The sequence below is a fragment of the Onychomys torridus genome, chromosome 6 (genome assembly GCF_903995425.1).
Source record: "Onychomys torridus chromosome 6, mOncTor1.1, whole genome shotgun sequence".
Classification (NCBI taxonomy): Eukaryota; Metazoa; Chordata; class Mammalia; order Rodentia; family Cricetidae; genus Onychomys; species Onychomys torridus.
This window is the reverse complement of record NC_050448.1, coordinates 106,690,799-106,717,994: the sequence shown is the minus strand read 5'-3', so window position 1 is coordinate 106,717,994 and position 27,196 is coordinate 106,690,799. Positions and strand designations below refer to the sequence as shown.

General features: G+C 45.6%; 1 protein-coding gene across 1 annotated transcript in view; it reads left to right on the top strand.

The window, feature by feature from the left end:
* Positions 1-5,373: 5,373 nt before the first annotated feature.
* Positions 5,374-27,196, top strand: part of Hadh (hydroxyacyl-CoA dehydrogenase) — a 42,163-nt gene continuing 20,340 nt past the window's right edge. The window contains exon 1 of the mRNA XM_036191576.1: positions 5,374-5,596. Coding sequence (XP_036047469.1) covers positions 5,462-5,596 — 135 coding nt within the window. The 5' untranslated portion in view covers positions 5,374-5,461. The remainder of the gene's footprint in view (positions 5,597-27,196) is intronic.

Below are 27,196 nucleotides of genomic sequence, written 5' to 3'. Positions count from 1 at the left end.
GTCCCTTGTTGATCAACATTCATTGGTCCAATGTCTTCCCTTACCACACCTTCTACATACTCCTGAAGGAAGGGCCATTCTGTTGCCATTGTTCCTTGAAGAAACATTGTTTCTAGAAGTGCCCTGTTTACAGCCCCTTTTCAAATGTCCTTGTTTTCCACATCCAAAACATCTGACATTCCTCAAACCTCTTGAAATTGCTTCTCCTACCCATATATTATCATGATCATGAGCCTCAACATTAACCGTGTCTCTAATCCAATCTTCCAAGGGTGCAGATCTTGCCTTTAACGGCCTGATTATTCTCTTGCATGCTTCATTTGCATTCTCAAAAGCCAAAGATTCAATTATTATCTGGCTAGCTTCTGAATTTGGGACCATTCTCTTTACTGCTGAAGTCAGTCTTTATAAGAAATCTGTGAAAGATTCTTTTGGGCCCTTTATAACCTTTGTAAATGACTCAGTTTTCTTTCCTGGTTCCTCAATTCTGTCCCATGCATTCAAGGCTGCCATTCGACATAGAATTAGAGTTTGGATATCATATAAACATTGTGTTTATACTGCAGCATATTGGCCTTCTCCAACAAGCTGATCCTGGAAGATTTGTATACCTCTATCCCTGCATTATTTTGCTGTTTTTAGCTTCCTCTTTGAACCACATTTGCCACTGGATCTGTTGTCCGGGTTCCAGAACTGCCTGTGCCAGCTCCTGCCAGTCCTGTGGTATAATTCTATTATAAGTTGACCAGGAGTTTAACATTTGCTTTACATATGGAGAATGCATGCCATAAGATACTATTGTTTCCTTAAACCTTCGTAAGTCTAACATTTCAACTGGAGTCCAAATATTTTGTGTATTCACTTGACCAGGTTGCTGTTGTATGTTTACCAGATAAATTAAGGGTGATTGTGTGAAAACAGGTTTTCTTTCTGTAACCTTATAAAATCCAATCCTGAAACAACTTCACTGTTAATTTCTTCTGTCTGAATCTGAATTTCTTCTGTCTGAATCTGAATTTCTCTATAATTCTTTTTAACAGGTTTAACAGGTTTTTCTAAAATTTTTATCCTGGCACTTAAATTGACTATCTTTTTAAATAGTAAAATAAGGATAAGAAGATTAATAATGTACATAATTTGATCAACATTAATCTTCTCATATAGTTGTTCCATTATAAGACTGCCTAAAATTTCAAACAAAGCCCAATTTTCTTCCAATGTACACATAAAACCCATTTTTTTAAAGTGTGGAAAAAAATCTCTTTTAATAAATAGTTTCCTTTAAAATATCTGATATAAATGACTTACCAATTCTGCATAGAACAGTAGAAATCCAAGGGAATTTCAAAACAGCTACCTAGCGTCCGAGGTGGGAATCCAGAGAGACAGAGAGAGAGCAAGAAAGCAAGAAAGCGTAGCCACATTCTGACTAAAAGCTTGAGTCCAACCACGTGTTCCTGCTTGAGCCGAGCTGAGCCTGGGCTCTGGCTTCCTTAAGCTCCGACCGACCACGTGCGCTGGCGTTTCAGACAAAAGCAGCCTATCTGCAGTTGCATGTAGCTACTGCAATTAGCGGTAGCTCCCACAGGCCTGAGTTGTTTGTAGCACCGGCTTTTTAAGCAAGTAACTCCAGCTGCGGCAGTAACCACTTGTAGCTAAGGTAGGTTGGGCCTGAGTCCTAAGCTGAGCTAGGCCCAGGTTAGGCCCGAGCTAGGGAGCCGGGCCCGCCCAGGCGGGAAGCCAAACCCACTGACAAGGCAGGTGGTTTTTTAATGAATTCTTGCCACGTTGGGTGCCAAATGTAGATGTAACTGTCTTGTTAAATAAGAAACACAGAACCAATTGCAGAGTTAAAAACCACGAGGTCAGAGCAAGAGCGGAAAACCTTACCCTTCACTGCTTCTGCTGTCCTTCCTCTCTGCAAGAGAGCTACCTGTGTGTCCTGTCTTTTTTGTAGACTTTCTGTTCTGTTTTCTCATTGGTTATAAACCCAGCCACATGACCTCCTCATCACTGCCTGTTTGTACAGACCTCCAGGTCTTCTATGGTTGGTATTGAGATTAAAGGCATGTGTCTGCCATGCTGGCTGTGTCCTTGAACACACAGAGATCTACCTAGCTCGGCCTCCCAAGTGCTGGGATTAAAGGCGTGCACCACTACTGCCCAGCTTCTGCTCTGGCTTGCTCTGACCCGAAGGCAACTTTATTAATATACAAATAAAATCACATTTCAGTACAAATAAAATATCACTATAAGGATCAGAGGCACACGCTGTCACACCCCGATATTTATAGGTGCTAGGGATCCCATGTGAAATGAACTCAGGCCCTCACGCTTACACAGTGAACAGTTACCCTAGAGCTGTCTCCACAGCCCTAAAGCATGCTGCTTTGCTATCTGTGTTTGAAGTATTGCAATTATCCGTCTATGGGACCAACACAGAAGCCATGTTACCTATTTCTCGGTGCCAGGCCCTTCCTTTGGCGAAGGAACCAGAGTCCTGTTTGCGTGCCATTGTCTCACTCTTTCTGCGGAGAGAAAGGCAGGACAGTCCCACCACCATCTGGGTGAAGGTGCAAGTAAAGGTCCATGGAATTGCCATCAGGCTCTGAAACGCTCAAGGCCACGCTTGAGAAAAGGCAGACTGTTCTAGCAAAAGAATGCTTCCATTGTAACTGTCATCTGGCTGGCACCGAGGAGGAGGGCCGAGGTGATCTTGCTTCTCAAGACTAAACTGGATGAAGTTCAGTGTGCAATCAATAAAAGGTTTTTTTTTTCTCTCCGGACCATTGACAGATGAAAATCAAAACAAAGGGAGGGTGGGTGATTGCAGGTCACGTGGCCCTCTGATGCCGGCTGCAGGACTCCAGGGAGCCCCACAGCTATCCTTTCCTCTGTTTGATTGGGGGGCGGGGTTCATTGAGACGGGTCTTGCCATGTAGCCCAGGCTGGCCTTCAGTCACAGCCCTCTTGCCTCTTCTCTGCACAGCATTTTTGTTTAAGGTAGATGGCCTTGGCTTTGAGAATCACTAGGGATATTGCAGTAGTGTTTGCATCCTTTTCAAAGTCACACACCAAAACCTAAGGGAGCAGCACTTGGACCTGGGTCTTTGGTGGTTGGGTTAGTGGCTTAGGAAAGAGCCCCAGAGAGCTCCCTCTAGAGCAGTGGTCCTCAACCTCCCTGATGCTTCGACCCTTTAATCCCTTATGTTGTGACCCCCCCACCCCGAACCATAAATTTTCATTGCTACTTCATAACTATAATTTTGCCACTGTTATGCATCGTAATGTAAATATGTTGGGAGATTGAAGTTTGCCAAAGGGGTCGTGACCCACAGGTTGAGAACCACTGCTCTGGAGGCCCAGACTGACAGTAATACATGCTATGAGATGGGATTTATTAGACTGGCTTACACAATTGGAGCCTGAGAGTACCTCAGTGGTTCTGATGGGAGGGAAGGATGCCCACAGTAGCTATACTGGAATAGAGGTATTCACCAGCAGGAGAAGGCAAGCAGGCAGGCAGGCATTCTATTTTTTCCTCAGATCTCTTTATGTCTAGGGTGCACCTCACCCCGACCCGTCAAAGGTGCTGGACTTCACAAAGACTCCAGGAGGATGTCTCCCCTCAGCTAACCCTTCTTGGAAACGCCTCCACAGACCCTTCCAGAGGCGTTTCTCTTAGTCGCTTCCGGATTTATTCAACTTGACAAGATTCACCATCACTCCCCTCAACCATCTGAGGTTACAGGGAGCCATCCTTGAGCCCAAAGTGGGTCCTCATTCAATACAGAATCTGATAGTACACTGACTTGGAGTTTTCTTGGTCCCAGGAGAAATCTGGGGATTTTGCACTGGCAGCACAAATAGGCTAAGCACATTTCTCTTTCCTTCCCAAGGGAAAGCAAGCAGAGATCTGAAATGTGCCACGTGTCAGGCATGAGGTACACATTATAACACAGCTATCATCTGTGAACGTGTTGTAGGATTGAACAGGTGGCTCAGTGGTTAAGAGCACTGGCTGCTCTTCCAGAGGACCCGAGTCTGATTCATAGCACCCACGTGGTGGCTCACAACAGCCTGTAACTCTGATCTAGGGGATCTGATGCCCTCTTCTGGCCTCCTTGCATACTGCATGCATATAGAACACTGGCATTGAAGAGTAGAAAGAAGGAGGGAGGGAGGGAGGGAGGGAGGGAGGGAGGGGGGGAGGGAGGGAGGGAGGGAGAGAAAACTATTGTCACCACACTTGGATTATAATTAGCCTTTCATTGGATGTGACTTCTAAATGAAACCTAAACGTTGAACCCCACCTCAAGTTTTGCATCCTTACACTGCCGCTTCCCATTTCTTTCTTGCTTCGTAAATTTACTCATTTTTCAAGCTTTTAAGTTTCTGAGGATATCCTTGCACTTCTCTGTTTCAAGTCTCATAATTTCTTTTTTCTTAGCTGGAATGTAGCACTCAATAGGCTTTGCTTATTTTGAAGAATTAAATAAGATTCAAAGGGCCAAAGCACAGCCCTTGCTCCAAAGGGCCGGCTGGAGAGATTCTTTGTAGCTATGTGTAAGAACCCTCGGCAGGGAACATGCATGGAAGCAGTTCTTTAGGATAAGCTTCACTGCAGAAAAGGTTATATAAACTTTTATAGCTACAAAACGAATAAGGTCATAAGTCCATATGTTTACCAAGAACATTGGTGGAGACGCAGGGCAGACAGGTTGTGACAGAACAACAGACTCTTTCCCCTGGGTGTTTATGCTTAAAACGCAAAATTCTTAGTGTTGTACTGGTGCGAGTGAGTGGCCTGCTGAGCAACACATTCCTAAAGTTTTATCTAACTTAACAAGATGTTAACTTAGATACAGAGGTGGGTAACTAGAAACAGCTGGAGCGAACTTTGACTCTATCCCCAACATTCCATCTCTCCACAGAGAGGAAGTCAGTTCTATTCTGCAGAGTGTAAGACACAGAAGAGGCTTTTCTAGGGAGCTTCAGTTCACACAGGATTAACTATCATTTCTTCCTGTGGGGGGCGGACGGCTTTTCTCTGGATGGTGAGCGTCAGGTCCGGATGAACATTTAGAAGTCAAGTCAACAGCAATTCCGTATCACTAGCGCATCGATTGGCAGGCGAAGGTTGGGCGACTCCCAGGCGTTCCTTTCCTGTGTTCTCTCCGGTGTTACTTTTCTCACCCTAAACAATGATCAGGATCACAAGTCCTCCAGTCTACAAGGTTGCGTTGGCAACCCCAATTGGCCTCTTGCTCTGCCTGTGCCTTGCGGGAATCCATCCTTGCCGGGGTTCTGGCTCCGCCCTCCAGCAAGGACCTGAAGTCTGTCAAACTGGTGGGAGGGGCGTGCACTAGGCCCCGCCCCCTACGTCACCGGCCCCCGCCCACGAAACTCTGGAGCCTCTCGCGCTGTCCCCTCTGCGCGTTTTCGACTGCTTCGCTGCGCCATGGCGTTCGTGACCAGGCAATTCGTGCGCTCCATGTCCTCTTCCTCCTCCTCCGCGTCCGCCGCCGCCAAGAAGATCCTGATCAAGCATGTAACGGTCATCGGCGGCGGGCTGATGGGCGCGGGTATCGCGCAGGTGAGGGGGTCGCGCGCCCAGGGTATTGTGGAAGTAGTTCGAAACCGGCCGAGAAGGGGGCCACACGCTCTATGGTCCCAGATCCAGAGCTTTTGGCTCAATCCTTATGTGCATGCTTCTGAACCAGGTGCCCCGGGCTGGGGAAGGCTCGGTGGAGAGCTCTGGTGCACGCGTGCACGCTGGAGCAGGCTGTGCAAAGTTCTATGTGCAGAGTGGCTAAGTGTGTTTGCTCACTCCGGGGCGCAGACAGGAATCTGCTTGCAAAGACCTGGGCTGCTATTTCTTTTAATTTTCCTTATCAGTTTGATTTTTAAAAAATTATACGGTTCTTATCTAGGCAGTTTTCTTTCCAAGCGTCCTGCCTCCTCCCCCATATTTCCTTCGTTGGCCTTCACTTTTGAAACAATTTGGAAAGTCACCTAGTGGGAATTTGTGGAGTTGCTGGGCCTCCGCCCCGGGCTGTGCCAAGCAACTTTGACCTTTGACCTAGTGCCCTGGGTGCAGAAATCTGTGTGCATGCCCAGCTCCCAACCCCATGAGAGTGGGAGACAGATAAAAAACGCAGAGGGCCCTGAGAAGTCTCTAATCTCTAATCAGCTTCTGTAGGACTTTGCCAGCTGAGGCACAGTTCATGATCAACTGTGCAGTTGGATACTATAATTCATGTAGTACTCTTTTCTGTTAATAGTTCCTTTCTACACACATTGAAGAACTATGATGTCCTCACTGTTATATTCTTACCATTTTAGGCCTTTGCAACTTGAGTTTTGTGGTAGTGGAGGGCAGTATGCTTATCATATTTAATTAGGGAGGGTATCCTTAGGTCAGTGTTTTCCCAACCAAATGCATACTTCATGCTTGCTTTAAACATGTTAGCTAGTTAACTTGATTGTATTTTCTTCTAAAATCTGTTTGTGTGTTTAAAAAAAAAAAATACACAGCTAAACTGGAGAAACTATAGATAGCTAGTCTGCACCTCTATGTAGCACAGATCTTTAAAGGTCTTATTAATAAAAACAAACCTGGAGCCAGGTATTGGGATGAATGCTGAAAGATCAGAGAGACAGAACAGGCCACAGCTAACCTCACCTCGCCAACTTCTCAGCTGATCCTGTTTTCTCAGACTGGAAGCGTCCTCATCCAAATGGATCTCAGCTTAACTGCTTCTAAAAGCCTAAAAGCTTAACCAGCTCTAGTTCCTGGTCCTCAGGCCTTATATACTTTTCTGCTTCCTGCCATCACTTTCTGGGATTAAAGGTGTGTGTCATCATGCCTGTCTGTTTCCAGTGTGGCATTGAACTCACAGAGATCTGGATGGATCTCTGCCTCCAGAATGCAAGGATTAAAGGTGTGTGTGCCACCATTTTCTGGCCTCTGTGTCTATCTAGTAGCTGTTCTGTTCTCTGACCCCAGATAAGTTTATTAAGGTGCACAATATATTGGGGGACACAATATCACCACACCTATATCCCTGTGAACCTCCAAAACTTCTCAAGGCTGTGAGGAGGAGATTGGCTGTCCAGGTCCAATAAAACAATGTATCCCTTAAGAAATGTTTAAGCGGTATTAGAGAGATAGCTCAGTGGCTAAGAGCACTGGCTGCTCTTCCAGGGGACATGGGTTCAATTCCCAGCACTCACATGGCAGCTCACAACTGTCTGTAACTCCAGGGGATCTAACACCTTCATATGGACATACATGCAAGCAAAACACCAATGCACATAAAATAAGAATGAACCAATCATTAAAAATGTATTTTTAAAAAGAAATGTTTAAGCAATGTCTTAGCAACAAGATAATAGGGTTTTGTGCCTCCAGTGACAATATAGGAAAGGATTCAGAAACGGTTGTGGATTATAAACGAATTAGAGAGCATCATACAGCTTGTGTACAAATGCAGGTTGCTGTGTTCTGTGGATGCTGTGTCCATCATTGACCAAAAGAAGTATGTTGTACTGCCTGAGGACCCACACAGGGAGCACTTAAACTTCAGTGGAAGGTGCTGGAACTTTGACGAGTGGAAGGAAAGTGACTGACAAGACTAGGGATCGTAGACTTGTGGATTAAATACTCGAGTAGCTGGACCAGGAGTAGTGGGACCATATGGAAATCTTTTGAATAAAAAAGTAACAAAGACCCAAAGTACACAGTGGCATTCATAAGGAACAGCAAGCAGTTCCTCCAGGTCACTTTAGGTGACAGCTCTGGTCCTTCAGGGGAGACTGCTTTCCTGTGTAATGTCTCTCCTATATTGGCAGTCGTTTAGCTGGTCCATTTCTTACATTTGGCCTTGTAGCAAACTGTTCTAGGTAATGCCATCCCCTTCTATTTGAAAAAAAAAAAATGCATAACGGACAGTTTTCTGGTACAGGGTAATCAATCTTTTTTGCCTCCAGCACCAGTGGTTAACTATTAATGTGTTGAGCACAGGGAGTTGGATGGTCTGCATGGTGGTGCTAACAGAAGGAAGCTGCTTTTTCTCTGCACTTCCGTTTCTCCACAGTAGGCCAAGTGTTGGCTTTGTAGGAATATGGGAAAGGAATAAGTGAATTAGCACTCACGTAGCCATAGGGCCCTAAGAGAAGTCAGACTGTCTTTGTGATTATTGCCATTGTTACAGTCATCTTGTCCTGCTGTCCTTTTAGCCTGGCGTCCACTGTGAGCCTCATCCTTGACGTGGAGGTAGGTGTGTTGGGCTTAGGTGGAGAGCACTGATCCCTGCTTCCTGTTCCATCTTGCTTATCCCTGACGCAGAGACCAGCTGACTGCGGTTTGCTCCGGGACTGCTGAGCAGGACAGTGCCTTTAATTTCATTATTCCACCTGAACGAGGCCATAAAAGTTCAAACACAAATTAGCATCTAGGTTATCATCATCCGTCACATTTAGCCCCCATTTCTCTCAAATCCTATAGGAAGTGGTTTAAGTCCAGTGGCAGTTTTAACGAATTGATGTTCCAGTTTGTGCTGAATGACATGGAAAAAAGGTGTAAATAGATTTTGTATGCGCCCAATGCATTTACCAAACAGTTAAGTGATTTCTGGCTGAGTTAGTTACATTTGGCCAGAGCATAGGCCATTAGTGCATGTGTACTTTCTAAGAGTGTCTACATTGCTTGTCATTCTTTTGTTTATTTTAAATTAAGAAAAAATGACCCTCTTAGACTGCAGGTTAATGTTTAAGTACATTGACTTGTTTTATGTGTTTGCCTGTTAGGTACTTCTCACTTGATTCTGACTGTCCATTTATCCTCAGCCAGCTGCTCAGCCTGGCAAAGAGGCCTGTGGCATTAAATGAACTTTGGGCGGAGACAGATTGCTTTCCGCTTTGTAAAGAAGGAAGGAGGAAGCCGAAGGCTCTGTGTTTCTCAGGTTGATGGAGGAGTCCTTCCTAAGCTCCGCTTATGCTGTTCTCATATGAAGAGTCCAGAAGGCTCACACCTTTCATTAAATCACTGGGCTGCCTGGGAATGGTCTTTGAGAGGCTTTCTGGCTCAATGTGTTTAGTGTCTTATACCTTGGTGGGTGGTGGGTGGCGGAGTTTGAGCTTGTGAAGATTAGGAATTCATCTTACCAAAGCCCTTGAACTGGTGTGGTTTGTGTGCTTGTGTGTGTGTGTGTGTGTGTGTGTGTGTGTGTGCGCTTGAAAATGTATGTCCTTTTCAGAAAGTCAAGATGGGCTGGCCAGTAGCTCAGTGATGAAGCTGTGCGCCTGTGATGTGAGGTGGGAAGTGAAGACAGGGGGGTTACCTGGAAGCTGGAGGACCAGCTAGCCTGGAATGTGTAGTGTGGCAGAGGCAGCAGGAGAGACGTTGTCTCGTGGTAGGAGAGAACCAACTCCCCAAAATTACCCTCTGATCTTTATATGTATGCTATAACACACACACACACACACACACACACACACACACACACACACACACACACACTAAAACCAACACTGTACACTTACTTAGAGTTCTTTAAACTATTGAACTGGTTGCAGGGGGAGCATGCTCAGCTATAAGTGAACATTTGCTGGATTCTTTTGTCCTTGCACAATGCTCAGTAAGTGGGTAGATGCTCAGACAGACTGGAAAGCTTCTCCCTAGCCACTGAATTCGTTCCCACCTCCTCTCACTGTCCTCACCTCTGACTTTTCTGGTGTTTAATGGAATGGTAATCAGAGCTCCGTGTACTTGTTAGCCTTAGTAACGTCTGTTGTTACAGTGAGTTAAAAGTATCCTTGAAAAAATAAATGGAGAAACTTAGACATTTTAGCATCATAGGAGACTGGCATAGTTCCTAGACTGTGAGCTCTCCTTTCAAATGTTCCTTGTGGAGGCCGTATTTTTATTCCCAACTGTTCTGTCCTTCCTTCCTTCCTGGTTCCCCTATGTAGCTCTAGCTGGCCTAGAATGGACCATATAGACTAGACTGGCCTTGCACTGACAGAAATCCACTTCCCTTTCCAGCCAAATGCTGGGATTGAAGAAATGCACCATCATGCTCAGCACACCAGCAGTTTTTTCTACTCAAGGGCACGCCATTTGTTTGTCATAAACTTCTCCCTGCTTTCCCGGGTTCCTTAGCTCTTTATTAGGTGGTTCTCTGGTAGACGTTGAAGCACAGCCCTATGGCATATTCGTCTTCTGACCTGGAGTGGTTTTGGAAGTACCGCCATTCCTAGAGGGTGTAAAAGTTGGACTGTCAGATTTTGGTTTTTCTGTGTGATGGTGACATCCTATTTTACCTGTCACTTGTCCCTTGCTCGGGTTTTCCATTTTCTCCTCTCCCTTTCGGTCTCCCCAGCTGATGTGCCTAAGGCACACATGCTTACCTCAGCTCTACTGGAACTACACAGCTGATAGTTTGGGGATAGACTGTGATGTTGATGAAGTACAGTCCTCCTGGTGTAGGGTCCCAAGACATTCGCTAGTGATGTACTGCGGGTGTGGCGAGACCAGGGATTGCACCAGCTGATGCTACTCTCTTGGATTTACCATGTAAGTTATTTATGCTCCAGGGAACCTGATTCAAACTTTATGGTGCATTTGCAAAAATGCATAAACCCAGTGTGCTTCTGCCTGGCACAGTTGCTTGGTCCTTTGGCCAGAGTGCTGGGGGCTTTGACAAGTGTGCTATTCACTGGGCCTATTTTTACAGCTCTGAAGCACCCTTGTCTAAAAATATTTCCTCTTTGGCTGAGCCTGCCTTCCACCGGGCCCGGGAAAGTCATAGAACTGAGGACATAGTCTTCAAATGTGTGTGTGTGTGTGTGTGTGTGTGTGTGTGTGTGTGTGCTTTCTAGACTGTTTGCCTTAGTGTCTTACAGTGAATGTATAGGCTACTGTAATATAAGACAAGAGTTCTCAATGGTTTAAACAACACACACTTAAAGAACCAAGAAAAGCCTTGTTTATTACAACACTGAATAAATAATAGGGGGGGGGGACCCAAACCCAAAATGGCCTCTCTTCTCCTGTGATTCACTCTGCATTCCCAGCTCCTTCCTTTGCAGACAGTTAGGAGTCCTAGGTGGTGCCATTATATAACCCAGGAAGCCTGGGTGCTCTTCTATGCTTGCACCCAAGATACCACAATTCTTCCTTTTTTAAAAGTAGCTTTCTTACATCTGTTTGTTTGTTTGTTTGTTTGTGTGTGTGTGTGTGTGTGTGTGTGTGTGTGTATGTGCGCTACATATGTACATGTGCACTTGTCAGGGAATGCATACTGAGGTCAGAAAAAACCTGTAGCAGGAGTCAGCTCTCTCTTTTCACCATATGGGGCCTGGAAATTTGAACTCAGATTATCAGGTCTGGCAACAAGCTCCACTACCTGCTGGCCATCTTTCCTGCTACCTGAAATTTTTTTCTAAGTACCACCCCTCATGAATGTAATTATTCTTGAACTATCAAGAGAAGCCTTAAACTACCTCCTGAGGAAGATCTGGTAGTTTTATTTGTTTTTAATCCCAAATAAAATTGCTGTTTACACATTATACTGTTCAAGTTCTTGAGGGATTTCTGTGATATTATTTTGTATTCCATCAACAATACATAAGAATTCTCCATTTTTGCCTACAGTTTTGTTGAATGCATAGCTATTATTTTTAATTATCGTTTATTATTTGATAATGTCATACATGTATACAATCTGTGTTGGTCCTCTCTACCCCAGTTCCATCTCCTACCTTTACAATCTCTTCTCTTTGAATAGCTTCTAAATACATTCAGTGCTGCTTGTGTGCACATGGGTGTGAGACCATCCTACCAAGCTTGGGCAACCTGCCATCAACCACACTCCTGAAGAAAAATGCCTCTCACTTCCCCAGTTGCCATCAATTGCCAATAGCTCCTCAGCCAGGGGTACAGAACCTCATGAGTTCATCACTCAACCATGCTGGAATGTTTTCTGGCTTGATCTTGTGCAGAAAATCATAGCTGATGTAAGCTCATGAATGCAGTGGCTGAGCCATGTCCACAAAACACCATTCCTCCCTTTCCTCTGGCTCTCATGTTCTTCCCCCACCACCCCCATGTTCCTCAAGCCGTGTGTGTGTGTGTGTGTGTGTGTGTGTGTGTGTGTGTGTGTGTGTGTGTAGGGGGGGGCAATATAAATGTCCTATTTAGAGTTGAACTCTTTTTTTTTCTAAGATTTATTTTTATTTATTATGTATACAGTGTTCTGCCTGCATGTGTCCCCGCAGGCCAGAAGAGAGCACCAGATCTCATCACAGATGGTTGTGAGCCACCATGTGGTTGCTGGGAATTGAACTCAGGACCTCTGGAAGAGCAGCCAGTGCTCTTAACCACTGAGCCATCTCTCCAGCCCTAGGGTTGAACTCTTAACAGTGCTTACACTTAGCACCATTTATCAGTCTGTAGTAACTGAGAGGGGAGGTTGGGAGCAGCCCTAATCTGTGTGCATGAACACCACATTTAGAAGGACGTTGACAACATGTCCATTTAGCAGAGCAATAGTAGACCCTCCCCTAGGGCCTGTGACCTGCCATAGGCTTTTGACCAAGTTTACAGTACCGGGCATGAGTTCCCTCATGCACAGCAGGTCTCAAATCAAATCATAAAGCAGTTGTTTATCCTATAGTAGTCATTCCACAATTGGTCCGGGCAACACATCTTGTCAGGTGGGTCTGTATTGTAGCATGCAGGTCTACCACTGAGGAAGCCCACTGATGACTTTCCTCCCCTAGAAGCCTGCACCACACCTTCTGGTCCTGTGAAAATTAGCCAACAGGTAGGAAGATTTCAGGTCACTTTCAGCTTGATCTCTCCCTGTCTTACAACCAAAGTATGCTGTGTCCTCAGCGACAGTAACCTCTGTGGCCTCTCTGACTGTCGCTTGTAAGGCAGTATCCCACACCTGGCCCTGAGTTTCATTTAATAACCAATGTCTTTTGGGGGAAGTATTGTCCACCCATGCAGGATACCTCTGTTTAAAAACTTCTTTAAGGGCTGGAGAGATGGCTCAGAGGTTAAGAGCACTGACTGCTCTTCCAGAGGTCCTGAATTCAATTCCCAGAAACCATATGGTGGCTAACAACCATCTGTAATGAGATCTGGTACCCTCTTCTGTGTACATAATAAATAAAAAAATAAAAAAAACTTCTTTAAAAATGTTTTAAGTAGTTTACAAAAGAGTGCATTTCTGTAAGGCTTCTTCATACATCCTTAGTTTTTTGGTTAACCCTCCTCCTGCCTCTCCATTCTCTCTTCTCCCTGCTCCACCCCCACCTCACCTACCAGCCCCCAGTATTTCCCCCACCTCTACTTTTATATCACATGTCTTCCTTTCCTTAAGGCCTCTTTCCCTCTCTTCTCTCTTGGACCCCTTCTAGCTTCCTGCCCTCTGGGGACCCTCTAAATTAGACACACAAGTTTAAAAATTTGGGTCTGCAGTGCGCTCAGCAATGGATATTCTAATGGATGTGACAGTTAAGGATTTTACCGAGTGCTCTCGGATGGACTTAGCAGCCATGAGTCCCCGAGTGGAATCTCCTTCTCTCTGACCTTTGTTTTGTTTACTGGTCAGTTGTATGCTTTTCTGTGGAGAAGGGCTCGTGGGTAAAAACCTTTGAAAGGCACTGGTGTCATGGGCCACCAGCTGTGACTAATAATACCCCATCAGTCAAAGCTTTGCTGGTCTCTAACCTTATGGTAGTGAAGAAACTCAGATGCTCAGTCCTCTGGGTGATGGCAGGAATCGCTGGGTCAGTGTCCCAGACAGACAGGCACAAACAGCAGGGTCCCTTTGATAAACATGACACATTGACCGACTGTACTAGAGTGAGCTAAACACGGTCCACTTGGGAATCACAGGCGTGGCGGTCAAAGGGCAGAGAACATGGGTTTCTCTTTAGGCAGCACACGCTGCTTGCCCCAGTGTTTCCCTTTCAACCGACGTTCCAGCCACTGGTGGGGGAAGACCACCCTCTGCCCACCAAAGTAGCTTCTGTCCTAACTCATTTCTTCTTCTTCTCAAGCTAATGATGTGATTTCTCACAATTCTAAAACACTTGAAAGTGTCATAAGGTTTGAGGTAAAGGGTTTCTAGTAACAAAAAGCAGTTGTGGTTTCTTAAACGCTCATTTCTACAATAATTTACAAATTGAGGCTTTTGGAAAGCAGATGTATCGTCCCTGTGTTGCTGTGGTTTTTCGGAAGTGTCCTGTGCTGGGTGGGCCTAGGCTGGGTGGCAGGTAAGGTATGGCGGTTGCTCTGGAGGAACCCATTGTCTGCTGAGGAAGAAATAAAGGTAGGAATGTGTAATCCTAAGACAGCTACCAACTCCTGCCCATGCTGTCCAGGATGCGCCAACTCCCTGCCCACGCTGTCCAGGATGCGCTGACACAAGGGAGTTTTGATAGCTTAGCGTTATGTTGCAGTTCTTTTTAAATGTTTTTGGGGGCCTGGAGAGATGGGTCAGTGGCTAAGAGAACTTGGTGCTCTTGCATAGGACTGAGGTTTGGTTACCAGCACCCACATCCAGTGGTTCATAACCATCTATAACCCTAGCTCCCACACCATCTTCTGGCTTCTGCAGACACCTGAATACATGTGGTGCACATACAGACAAGCAGGCAGACACACACATAAATAAAAATAATAAGAAGAATTGTTTTGTTTTTCTTTTTGATGGAGAGTGAGACAGGGTTCTGAGGCTGAATCCACCAAGGTCTTCCAACATGCTGAGCGTGGGGTCTACTGCTGGCTGTATCCTGGGCCCAAGGAAATTTTTATTTTTATTCTTTGGAACAGAGTTTTAGTTTATGAAGACATTTAAATATAGATTTTAAATGCAAGGGTTAAGAGACAGAGGCATTGAGAAAGAAAGTCGCAGCACTGGGAATATGGTGTACACTTCTTAAAGAAGACTCTCCAAGAAAGAACTTTTAGACACTTAAAATATGATATGACATATAGACTGTACCTTCTAATGATAAAGAAAAGGTTAAAGTGTGTGTGTGTGTGTGTGTGTGTGTGTGTGTGTGTGAGTGTATGTGAGTGTGTGTGTGAGTGTATGTGTGTGTGTGTGTGTGTGTGTGTGTGCGTATGTGAAGACAGATGGTACTTACAGCTCTACATATCTACAACTTACAATTACTGGAAATTCCGGTTGTCCTCTGGATAGGGGTGTATCCATTCTACCTTAGGGTTGCATTTGCAGTGACAATAACTTCAGAACTTGAAGTCGATGATGCCATAACCCTCAGAGAATCCCCACGACATTATCTTGAGTTCGTAATTGAAAGGTATTGTTGCCCAGCTCCTCAAATTTTAGTTTATCATCCTTCACAGCTGGCGTTTCTCCTGACTTTGGCTGTTTATTGACCAAATTTTGAAAGTATGAGTGAAAAAGCAAACAAACAAATAAACAAAAACCCCCAAACAACCTACAATCTATTCCTTGTCGTTTCCTGTTCAAATTCTGGGGTTGGTGGTACCATCATGTAACAGAGTGGCCACTGAGAGATGTTGGCTCATTGGCTCAGTGCTCTGCTCCGATTTTTCGTCCTGTAGATGATCTGTTGCGTCTGTACATCAGAAGAGGCACAGGGAAGCGACTTCTTCCTCTAGGCATAGGGAGAGGCTTCATTAAAGGAGGGGCAGCCTCTGTGTTGGGCTATGAAGGATGAGCTGGAGTTCCTAACAGCAGTAGGGGAAAGAACATGTCTGGCAGTGAAAACATGGGTATGGATTTTGAGTGGGGGGGAGGGGGAGGAGGAGACTGGGAAAGGGTGTGGGTTAAGGTTACTCTGATCTGAAGTATTTGAGCTTGAACAGTTTGCCTCAAGTAAAAGATCGTGTCGATTTCTGTCACTAAGAGCTTTTAAATATGAAAGCAGACAGATTAAAAACCCATCTGGTGTAAAGTAGTGTAAGATGAGCAGTAAAAACCTTGCTGTCAGATTTTAAAATAAAAGATATTGGGGAGAGACTTCGTGGAGAGGCTAGCATTTGAACTGGCGTCTTAGTAATGAACGAAACTGTTGAACAAAAGTTAAAGATGACCAGACTGGAGAGATGCCTCAGTGGGTAAGGTGCTCGCTGCTCAAGTGTCGTGACCAAAGTTTGGATCCCTAGAACTCACACAAAATCCAGGTGAGACAGCTCACCTGTAGTTAGTTCTAGCAGTTCCACCAGCAAGCTGGTTAGCCAGGTCAGCCCGAAGGGTGAGCTCCAGGTTCAGCAAGAGACCCAGAGTCAGTATAAAAAGTGGAGCGCAGTCAAGGAATCCACCCCATGTCAGCCTAGGGCCTTTACATGTATGCACAGTGTGCGCGCGCGCGCGCGCGCGCGCACACACACACACACACACACACACACACTTCAAATTGTGATACATTTGTAAGCATGTACACTTTTTTTAAAGGCGAGCAAATTAAAGATGGGGCCAAGGAAGAAATACTGTCAGAAAACTCTGCTCCGCACAACAGTGATACCAATAACGCCAAAGAGAGCTGGTTTGAGGATTGAGATGGTGACAGCTTAGGACAGAAGATGTTGGTTTCAGGTATGGTTGGAATTATAGGAATAACTGACATTTCAGAAGGAAGGGGTGTAGAGCCAGGAGAATACTGGAAGCAGGTCCTTGAAGGAAACCTTTATTAAACTGTCAATTCACAGGGCCAAAAGGAGACACAGGAGACATTTGCAGCTTCAGAGTGGAAACTCTAGTTGTCCATTTCATCTACACAGACATTGATATTGGTAGATGTTGGGGTCAATGGCACTTCTGGAAAGTTCTTGTGTCCTAGGACAAGCAAAGTAAGAACATATGTTAATATGAACATACTTACTTCCAAGGAAGCAGTCTTTCCAGAGCAAATAAAAAGCTTAGCAGCTCCAATGGCTGCACTGTGGGGACCTTTGTGTCACACAGCCTGGGCTTCTGGGGTCTTTTGCATAGCACGGACTATTTGGGCCACTTACACTGTGCAGTTTTTCTCATGCATGCTCCATTATATGTAGTTCTACATACGGTTTTATGCATTGCATGTCCCATTAGCATCTAAAATCTCCACCCATGGATGTGCCTTTTAGTACTGTAGTGAGCTGGAGTAGGCCATCTTCAGAAATGAGCGCCTGTGATCCTGCACCAGGGGCCACATTTTGTTGGGCTCCTGTGGGGTTTTTTAGCCTTCTCTTACCAGTAGGCTTTTCCTTGTGTACTGACTTTGCAGCCATTGTGTAAGGCCCACCCTGTCCCACCTCCACATGAAGTATGACAGTAAAGAATGAGCGGGTTAGCTACTGGGAGACCACCGTCTCCATACGTTTTCTGTTGTTGTAATAATGCCCAGCACTATTTGTAAAGAAAACTGGCCTGCTTAACTCGTGATTCTCTCTGTTGGAATGTCCCAGGTCAGGCAGCCAGACCTGGTGAAGGTGTTGTGCTGCTTCAACCCATAGTAGAGAGTGGGAGAGAAGGTGGATTCACACAGGAGAGGAGCAAGAGAGAGCCACACTCATTTCATAGCAGCCTCTTCTGTGGTGATGGACCCCCCCTCCTGAAGAAGACTTTTGTCTAATGCATCCATTCCCATAATCCTCTAGTCTTCCCCTTCCTATACCACCCCACTTGGACCGGAGTTGAACACAAAGTTTGGTGGGTAAACTGTATTTAGACTACAGTCGCCCTTGATAAATGATCTGTAATTCATGTGGCAGTAATGGTGGAGGCAGCTGGGAACCAAATCAGGTCCTTTACAAGAACAAGCACTCTAAACCACAGAGCCATCACACACACACACACACACACACACACACACACACACACACACACACACTCTTTTGGTCCTGAAGATTCAACCCAGGGCCACACGAATACTAAGTACATCCATTACCACTTAGTTATACCCCAGCTCCTGGTGTGTTTGAGTCTTACAAAGCTTAACTCATAGCCTGCTGGTTGCCAGAAGCCTTCCTAATAACAGAAATCCACACAGATGTTGTGTGTTACTTGTATTGTACACAATGAACAGGCAAGAGCCCAAGAAATCCCTGAGAACTGTAAGAGTGAGCTCACCCCATCAGATGATGTGGCACTCCCACTGTGGGAACCACCTGTGGGCGGGCTCAGAAGAGCAGGGTGCACTTGGGTAACCTCCTGAAGTTATGATTTGATACTTCATCTTTATTTCCATTTCTCTCTGTTGCAAATGGAACCATGTGTGGGCAGAGCTTATGAGTGTAAGTTTGGATAACTTAACTTCCTGGGTCATACTTTCCCTAGGGAGTCTACTTTGTTGTTTAATTAAGTTTGGTCTTTGACCGTTTCATACATGTGCATTTTACACTCGGTCGTTCTCATCTTCCCTACTCTCTCTTATCTCCTTCCCCCCCATTTCCAGCGCCCCCACTCCCCCTCCAGTTGCCTCTCTCATGTTCATGTCTTTTCACTTTCTTTTGTGATGCACTGAGTTAAACCACGAACCATCTGAGTGCCCATGGACGTGGAATTACGCAGTGGAGCCTGTGGTCTCACCAGTGAATACACACTGATGTTAATGCCTCCTTGTCTTCCACAGTCCATCAGTAGCCAATAGTTCAGCACAGATGGGCAGGGCCCCATCAGCCCCTCCCCAGTCTGTGACTTCCTGTTGACTTGTCCAGTCTTGTGCACGAATGCTATAAGTTCACAATTGCGATGGGAATCTCGTGCCTAGAGGATGGCATTCCTAACGAGTCTCTCTGTTTACCCCAGATGCAAAGCAGTGGCAGATCAAAGAAATGATCCCACCCAAGTTCAGCTTGGCCAACCAATGAGTTTAATGGGTTTTCTCACAGGAGCAAGCATTGGGCTTCTCATCAGAGCATGGGTGCATCACCCAAAAGCCCCATCGTAGTGTGGATGATGAAAGCTGCGTCACTGTCCCGCAGCGGCTGCTTCATGAAAGCGTCTCCTCTCCCCAGCCAGTTATTTACTGCTGGATAACTTCAGAGAGAACGGCCTTGTGAGTCTAACAGGGGTTTTGAGCCTCTGAGTCTTGTAAGTTTTTGTGAGTTTCAGGAGTCCCAGCTTCTCTCTTTCCAGGAAGGAATGTTTCCATTCAGAGGAAACAGATACACATTTCTTATAACAAATTGGTTTGTTGGTAGTAAATGATAAAACAGACAGTCATATACATTTGATTTCTGTGTTTATGACATGCCAAATCCTCTCTCGGTTCTTTGGGTATTTGTAGGTTAAGAGGTTTATCTGTGTGCTTGTTCAAATAGCTGCAAGTCTCCAAGAGGTTTAACTGTGTGTGAGCAGCCAGTCAGTTGGAAGCTGTGTGGCTTCACGGTCAGATGTGGCGTACCTCAGTGGGCTGTGCCTGGGCCCTGACAGAAGGAAGGGGGAGTCTACAACAGGCAGTATTTATTGGTTTGCGATACACCACCATGTTGTAAGGACTTACATTCACTCATATACTCCTTCCAACACCTCTGTCATCCCAGTTCTGCCGATGAGGAGATGGGTGGGGGAGGTTAAGAAATAACTTTCAGCTTCCAGTTGGCTCACGGGCACCAGAGTCTGGCCATTGCCAGCTCAGTGTTATTTCAGACCGTTGCCCCAGACTCTATCATACCATACCTTCCTGGGTTAAGGTCATGTGAGTGAGTGGTTTCAAGTCACATGTCAGCTTTCACTGTACTTACTGCTGGCGTTAGGACAGCACACTTCCCCACAACGCCGTTGGGATCAGATGGGATGCTCTGGGAGATGGACACGGGTTTTGATAACGGGTTTGTTTGTTCACTGTGTTGTCTAAGGCTTGGAACTAGGTACAAAGTTGAGTCAACAGCGGGCAGTGTTAGTGAGGAATGGTGCCCTGCATGGTGTCCTCAATGGTAGTTGCAGTCCATGACAGAGGTGCAGAGGCATTGGGGGCAGGGTCCAGAGTCACTCACCCTAGAAGCCAAGTATTGTGTCTGTGACTTTGGTCACTGATGGAGGGCATTTCTGGCAGCCTCTGCGTTTTATCCAAACTGTGGAGAATTCTGCATCCCTACTCTGCAGCCACAGGTATGTGATAATGAATTTGTAAGGACTTTTGGTTCATAGAACCGAGCCTAAAACTGTAAGCCACCCCAATTAAGTGTGTTTCCTTTTTAAGAGTTGCCATGGTCATGGTGTCTTTTCACGGCAATAGAAACCCTAACTAAGACACCTGCCCTAGAAATGCAGTGTTTAATTGGTCCTGTCCTGCCTTTGACCCATGTCGCTTGTAGTTAGATTTTTCCTGCCTGGCCCACAGTCAGGACAAATCTCTCTCACCCTCCAGTCCCACAGTCACTCAGAACCAACCAAGAAAGCACACGGAGACTTATATTGTTTACAAACTGTATGGCCGTGGCAGGCTTGTTATCTACTTCTTCTATCTTAAATTAACCCATTTCTATAAATCTATACTTTGGCACGTGACTTGTGGCTTACCATTACCTTACATCCTTCTTGCCATGGCAGCGGCTGGCAGTGTCTGTCCGCCCCAGCCTTCCACCTCTCAGAATTCTCCTCTCTTGTCCCACCTATACTATCCTTCCTGCCTGGCTACTGGCCAATCAGCACTTTATTTATTTTAACCAATCAGATCAACACATTTGACATACAGAACATCCCATAGTAGTCACTAACAGGGTTAGTGTCTGGTTTGACAAGTAATTGTGTGTGTGTGTGTGTGTGTGTGTGTGTGTGTGTGTGTGTTGGCCAGAGCTCAATATCAGGGTGTCTTACTTAATCACTTTTCTTTTTCCCCTCAGAAGCAGGTTCTCTCATGGAACCTGGAGCTTGTCAAGCAGGCTAGACTAGCTAACCAGTGAGTCCACTCCTGTCCCCACCTCCCCAGGCAGGTAGGTGCTGGGGATCCGAACTCAGGTCCTCATGCTTGCATGGTGAGCACTTTGCCAACAGAGCCATCTGCTCGCTAGCCCTGACAAGTATTTTGACGATTGCCATAATGATGTTTGCTTGAAGCCGTATGACTGTAGACCTGTTATTCTAATTAATTTCTGTGTTGTGTGACCAAACTTTTCCTGGGGAGATGCAACACACACGTCTACTCATCCCAGATAGGGACCCCATGAAAGACTAAAGTACAGATAACACCAGAGTCCAACTTGGTGAACCCATGCGTTTTATTGGAGTCACTTACAGGGATATGGGTGAGGGTTACCTACAGGAGTAGAAATAACTCAAAGACAGATGGCATCACCAAAGCCCACCCTAGCATGAGTGACAGCTCACAGAGTTAGAAACCTGGAGCCCACTGCACAGCCAGCAGACAGTTCAGCAGACTGGAGAGTGCCCTTTCCCGGTGCCAACTGTGGTCTGAGCCCCTTCAGGCAGCTCAGCTGGTTTCTGCTTCTTCCAGGCAGCTGGCCTGGTCTCAGAGTCTTCTTTTGCAGCTCAGCTTGTCAGAGAGTCACACTTGCAGCTTGACTTGGCTGCCACTGAGGAGGGACTCTTGGCTTTTACTGCTCACTCTGGCAGGGAAGGGTCTAGAGAACCTGGTCAGTTTCAGGGACTTCCTGAGGCTCTTTGGCCTTGTTGACCTTCCTGCTTAAGGGGCCTCCTGCAGGATGGAATGTGTTAATCTCAGAGAAAACTTACACAACACTCTGGAAGTTTCAGTTTTCTTCCTCTATCAAATGGAACACTAAGGTTAATTTCATAGGGACTGTTAACGTGTATCAGAACATCAGTGGGGGGAATTAGTAAGACTTTTTAGTGATATTGTTACCAAGCCTGCAATAGTTACAGTTTTCTTTCTTAGGTTGAAAGAGAATATAAATTTATTTTATAGTCTATAAATGCTATTTTACAATAATTGTACCTTGAAAGCTGATTATTTCACCAGATAGTAAAATTCCTTGTGTGCCTCTGACTGGATTACAGGAAGACATGTCGTGGAGGCAAACAGGTTCAGGACTTAGTCCTGGCGTCATGGCTTACCTGAGTGGTCAAGTTGCTCAGCCTCTTTTGTGTCGGTGGCATCTTTTGTGAAACGGATGCTGTTTGCTTCACCAGACTCCTGGGTTAGTCAGAAATGGCCTCGGGAAAATGCAGCCTTGATGCTGGCACTCAGCAGGTTCTCAGGACAGGCCCCTTCCAGTTCATGTTACACTTTTTCTCTGTTTTATAGGGTTTGTGTTGTTCTGTTGGTAGAGAGTAGGTGTAGAACGTTATAAAAAGAAGACAAAAAAAGACAAATACACCAGTAATTCAGGAGGAAGCATGCTGGCTCTCAGGAGGCCTTGGCTGTCTAACCATACTTAAAGTTGCCTAAGTGGGTAGTCTGCCATGAGAATCGTGCAGCTTTTCTGGACTTCTCTGGGGCAGGAGCCAGCCCGCCTGCTGCAGCATCCAGCTCTGGTAACCCATGTAGACTGACTCCCCAGTGAGAGGACTTTGAGGCCCATGTGGAGGGGAGGTAGTAGAAGTAAGGAACACATACTTGCCATCCCATGGATATCGTATGAAGCATGTGAAATGTACCAGGCCATGTGTTGTTTGTGGGCTGGCTTTGAGCTTTGCAAAGGTCATGATGTTGCCCTCAAGTAGTTGTGGCCTGTGTGTCTAGGGCACATCTGTTGGAAGTGACTGTATGGAACCTGAGCATGTAGATGGTGTTGTTCTTGGTATCAATCAGTGCCTCCCATGTCTTCAGGCTAGGTGGGAAATAAGCCAGTGACTTACACAGAGTCAGTCTGGAATGATCCTGTAACACGCATTTCACTCTCCTGGAACATTGCCTGAGATTTAGTTGCCCTGTGGTTGAGCAGCTGTGTTTGGCCAATTGTCTGCACATCCGAGTACTTGTAGGGTTCCTCTGCGCTGCTTAAAGATTTGAGACTAGCATGGTTCCTCAGTCTGAAACCCAACAAAAGGGCTCGGTGACGTCAGCCAGAGGTGGTTATAGTAACCGGGAGATGTTTTCCCTGAAATATCTCCTGTGGTCTCACCTCAAGGGAGACCCACTTTCTTAAGGATTAGTGCTTGCTCCCTGGTTTTTAGGCCATTGTGGGTGCTGGCCATTGTAGTTGGAGAGTTTTCTCCCTGGGTCCCACTAAGCCCTGTCAGTCAGACAGCCCACTTATAAAATAAACACACAGATGTTTATATTATTTAAACTGCTTGGCCATTAGCTCAGGCCTACCATTGTCTAGTTCTTATTTTTATATTTAGCGCATTTTTATTAATCTATACTTTGCCATGTGGCTCGTGGCTTACCAGTACCTTATCTCTTTCTTGTCATGGCAGTGGCTGGTTGTGTTCTTCTCCTCCAGCCTCCCACTTTCCAGAATTCTCTTCTCTCTTGTCCTGCCTATACTTTGGCCACTGGACAAAAAAGCATTTTATTTATAAAAAGCGATATCCACAGCACTTTCCCCCTTTTTTTCCTTTTTTTAAAAAAGGAAGGTTTTAACTTTTACATAGTAAAATTACAGATAACAAAACAATTATCAAGCAAGAATTACAGTTACAATATTAAAGAAGATATCCTATCTATCTTATATTTGTGAGCCTAAGCTTTTATATCTAACTTATCTTTTATCATAACTGAGGAAATTATAACTATTTAGTCTTCAACCATATCAAAGACCTCAGAAGGATATAATATTACCTGAGAACCAGGAGAAGGATGCAAGCAACTTTCGGGAGTCTTGCAGGATAGACAGAGACAGCTGGAAGCCTAGACAGTCACCTAATATTCCTTTGTAAAGTTGGGGCATTTGTCTTCAGCCCACAGGGCTAGAGTCTCTTGGTCGCTTCTCTCAGTGTCCTGTAGAATGTCTGGCAGTTTCCTCTATGAAGCAGGAACCTGAAGGACCATTTTGTCAAGAAAAGTTTAGTGGTCACCTTTCTATGGGTCCTGCATGTCTAGTCGACCAAGCAGTCCAGGCAAGAACAGTTTCTTGCCCAAATGGCTATTTTTGCCAAGGTGAAGATAAGATATGAAGTGTCTTTAATGCTCATCCTCCTCTCTGAAGTAAATCGGTGCTGCCAGGAGCAGACATGTCTCACTGTCCAGAAAGTCTAAATTTTAAAAGTATTTTAAATGTTATATTTTGTAGGTCTTTGAAGTATTTGAAGATTACCTATCTATCTGAAATATCTCTATGTATATCTAGAAGACTTAACTAACATGGCTACGAGTATGATTATCATAGATTATTAATCTATTTTTAATTATCTGTTTTAATTTAAAATGAGCTATACAAACATAATACCTTAAACATAAGTAGAAATATAAATACAGTATAACAAAATTAACTTTAAGTTTGTATCAATAGACTAGAATCTATACCAATGTAAAACATTTAAACAAGTTGTAGTTCTTTAGAAGTAAGTTTTTTAATCTATCTTTTTATCCTATTATATCTACATCATATCTCCTTTTCTGTTTTAGAAAGAGATTGTATTTATAATTAACCTGTTTTAAATAAAATATTGGTTTTTCTCTGTCCCACTCCAGAGGGCTCTTTTGATTTGGGACATAAGAAGCTCTTAACCTTTTCTTTTAACAATGTGCTTGGGTTTAGAGAAGGAGTGAGCCAATTCCATCTCCAAAGCCAGCTGGGAATTTGGGCGTAGTTTTTCTTACTACTTCCTGCTGGAGGGGGGCGCTGTATCTTATGGGGACACAAAGAAAATTTTAGGATTATGGAGTAGTCCGTGAGGGTAAACCTCTGAGCCAGTTGCCTTGAAACCATTCTGGATGTCGGGTCATCTGGGCCATGGTGTCATTGGAAACCTTTCAGGTGGTCTTGGCTTGTCAAATCTGATGTATCTTAATCTGGAACAAATCCACAGCCTCTGGCTTTCTGTGGAAACAAAAGCAGAGACTCTTTTCCAAAGCAACATATCTTTGCGATATCCACAACAGGCCATTGTGGGTGCTTGGTCCCTGGTTTGGTTGCTGGCCATTGTGTGTACTTGGTCCCTGGGTGCTGGCCATTGTGTGTACTTGGTCCCTGGGTGCTGGCCATTGTGGGTGCACAGGTCGACCGGAGGCTTCATCGTGGGTGGTTTGCCGCTGTCACAAATGAGATTAGAAACTCCCATGTAGGAAGGCTTTCACTGTCACTGCTCTTTGTTGCTGACTCCAGCTTGGCACTGTCTTGTGCCATGAGTATTTAAATCTTCTCAACTCTAAGAGCTGAACAGACCTGAGCAGTTTCCTGATGGAGATGAAGAGGGGGAAATCTGGCCTGGGACCAGGTGGGCAAGGAGCCGCTTGTTTCAGATGCCATCAGGATTGTATTTCAGAGAGCCCAAGACAAGAGCCAATGTCCCCAAGGCAGCCCCTTACTTGTCCCTGCTCTGCAGGTCACGAGCCTCCATTGGTGGTCGTCACTCCTGCCTGTCAAGTGACTTCTCACAACTGCCAAACACAGAGATTTATTCCTTTCTGGTCAAGCGTTTCTACAAGCCCTTCCCCCACCAGGTTTGGTGATGATGCTCTAGGGGGGCCCACAGGACCCACATACAGTCAGCCTCCTGGTGGCAGCTTACCACTGCCAAGGGTATAAAGTACTTGTGGTAAAGAGGAAGGGCCGCTGGGGTATGTCACATGTCAGGCAGGAGATTGCAAGTTCCTACCCTCCCCCATCACAGTCACATTGGACATGTGCAGTTCCCTCAGCAGCAAGATGTGACCAAATGTGTAAAGGTCATCCATAGAGGCATTAGCTAGAGATTCGCTATCCAGGATTTTCCCTGGGCAATGCGCATGATATCACCCACTACCTGGTATATTCCAAAATCACACTGTCTCAGGAGAGCCTGCAGCGGTGTAAGCTACCTTGTCAGAGAATGGTGGCAATTCTCTCCGTGGCCAAGTTCCAGATGTGAGCCAGGCTCAGCTTTGCAAGCAGCCTTCCTAAAGGCGACAGACCTGGGCCTGCTGTGTCAGCTCCTTTGTGTACTGTTTCTAAATTTGCTCTGCCCATTCACCTTGAACCTAACTAAATTGGAGAATCAGATTTGTGCATGATTCAAGTTGTTGGCTCTTGGCCTTGGCTTGGAGAAAGGCTGGGCTGGGTTCCTGGGAGTTCTGCTTTGGAAAATAGTGTGGCCTTATGCTGACAGCTGAGCTCACTGCGTACGTCTGTCTTTTATCAAGATGATGCATCCTTCTTGCCCCGATGGCCCTGATCTGTCAGTCCTTGAGTCTCAGCAACTTTTTCTTTCTGTGTTTCTCAAGCATTGAATGCCGAAGCAACCCAGAGGCCATGCAGGCTCTGACCTGCACTGTGCAGGCTCTGACCTGCACCGCTGTGTGGGAGAAGCCTAGCTGGCATTCTAATTTAAAGGCTGCATTTCAAACTTGACTCGGCACTGGAAATCCTGCTTTGGGATTCGAACCTGCTTACCTTTACATGCTGCTCATTTGCTTCTGTGTCTTCCCTCTCTGGTTTGAGTTGCTTAGCTTCAAGAATCTTACATGACGGTGGTTTAAGATTTGCCACCTTCGCCTTCTGGTGACCTCTTGGGCAGATCTCCAGCTAGCCTGCCCTTCTGTCCACACCACCTCCGGGTCCTAAGGCAGGGGTGCTAGGGCGTGCTTTGAGTCCCTGGGGCCTCTCATGGATGCTGGCTGTCACAGCATGTCTGCGGTAGGTAGGTGTGTCCCTCTGTTCCTGCACTGACTGGGTTGACTTACACTTGTGTGTAGGTGTATCAGTGGATGGTTTTTTAGACAAATGCCCTCTGTGGTCCTCACAAGCTTTCGGCAGGCTGGTGAAAGACGGTTGACTTGACACTAACACTGTCTAAACCAAGCTTCGTGACAGTCTGTTTGTGAACTCGGGACATAGCTTTGTTCATTATACCCATGTCTCAGGGCCGTCACCCACCCCAGGGGCAATGGAGAAGGTGAACTGGTTGTCATAGACCTTGCTCTCCGTTGAGTTTTGTCATTAAATAGCTCTTGGGGACAGGGTCCTTTTTGGCTTGGTGATTAGAATTTTAAGTTTCACCTACTTCTGGTTTAAGGGCTGCAGAAGCAGGGGGCAGAGGGGACAGAGGGGTAGAGCTGTACCCATTCTCCGGCTCTAAGGAGAAAATGCAAGCTCCTTTCTGGGACAGTGGGTAGTCGGGTTCTACAGGGAAGG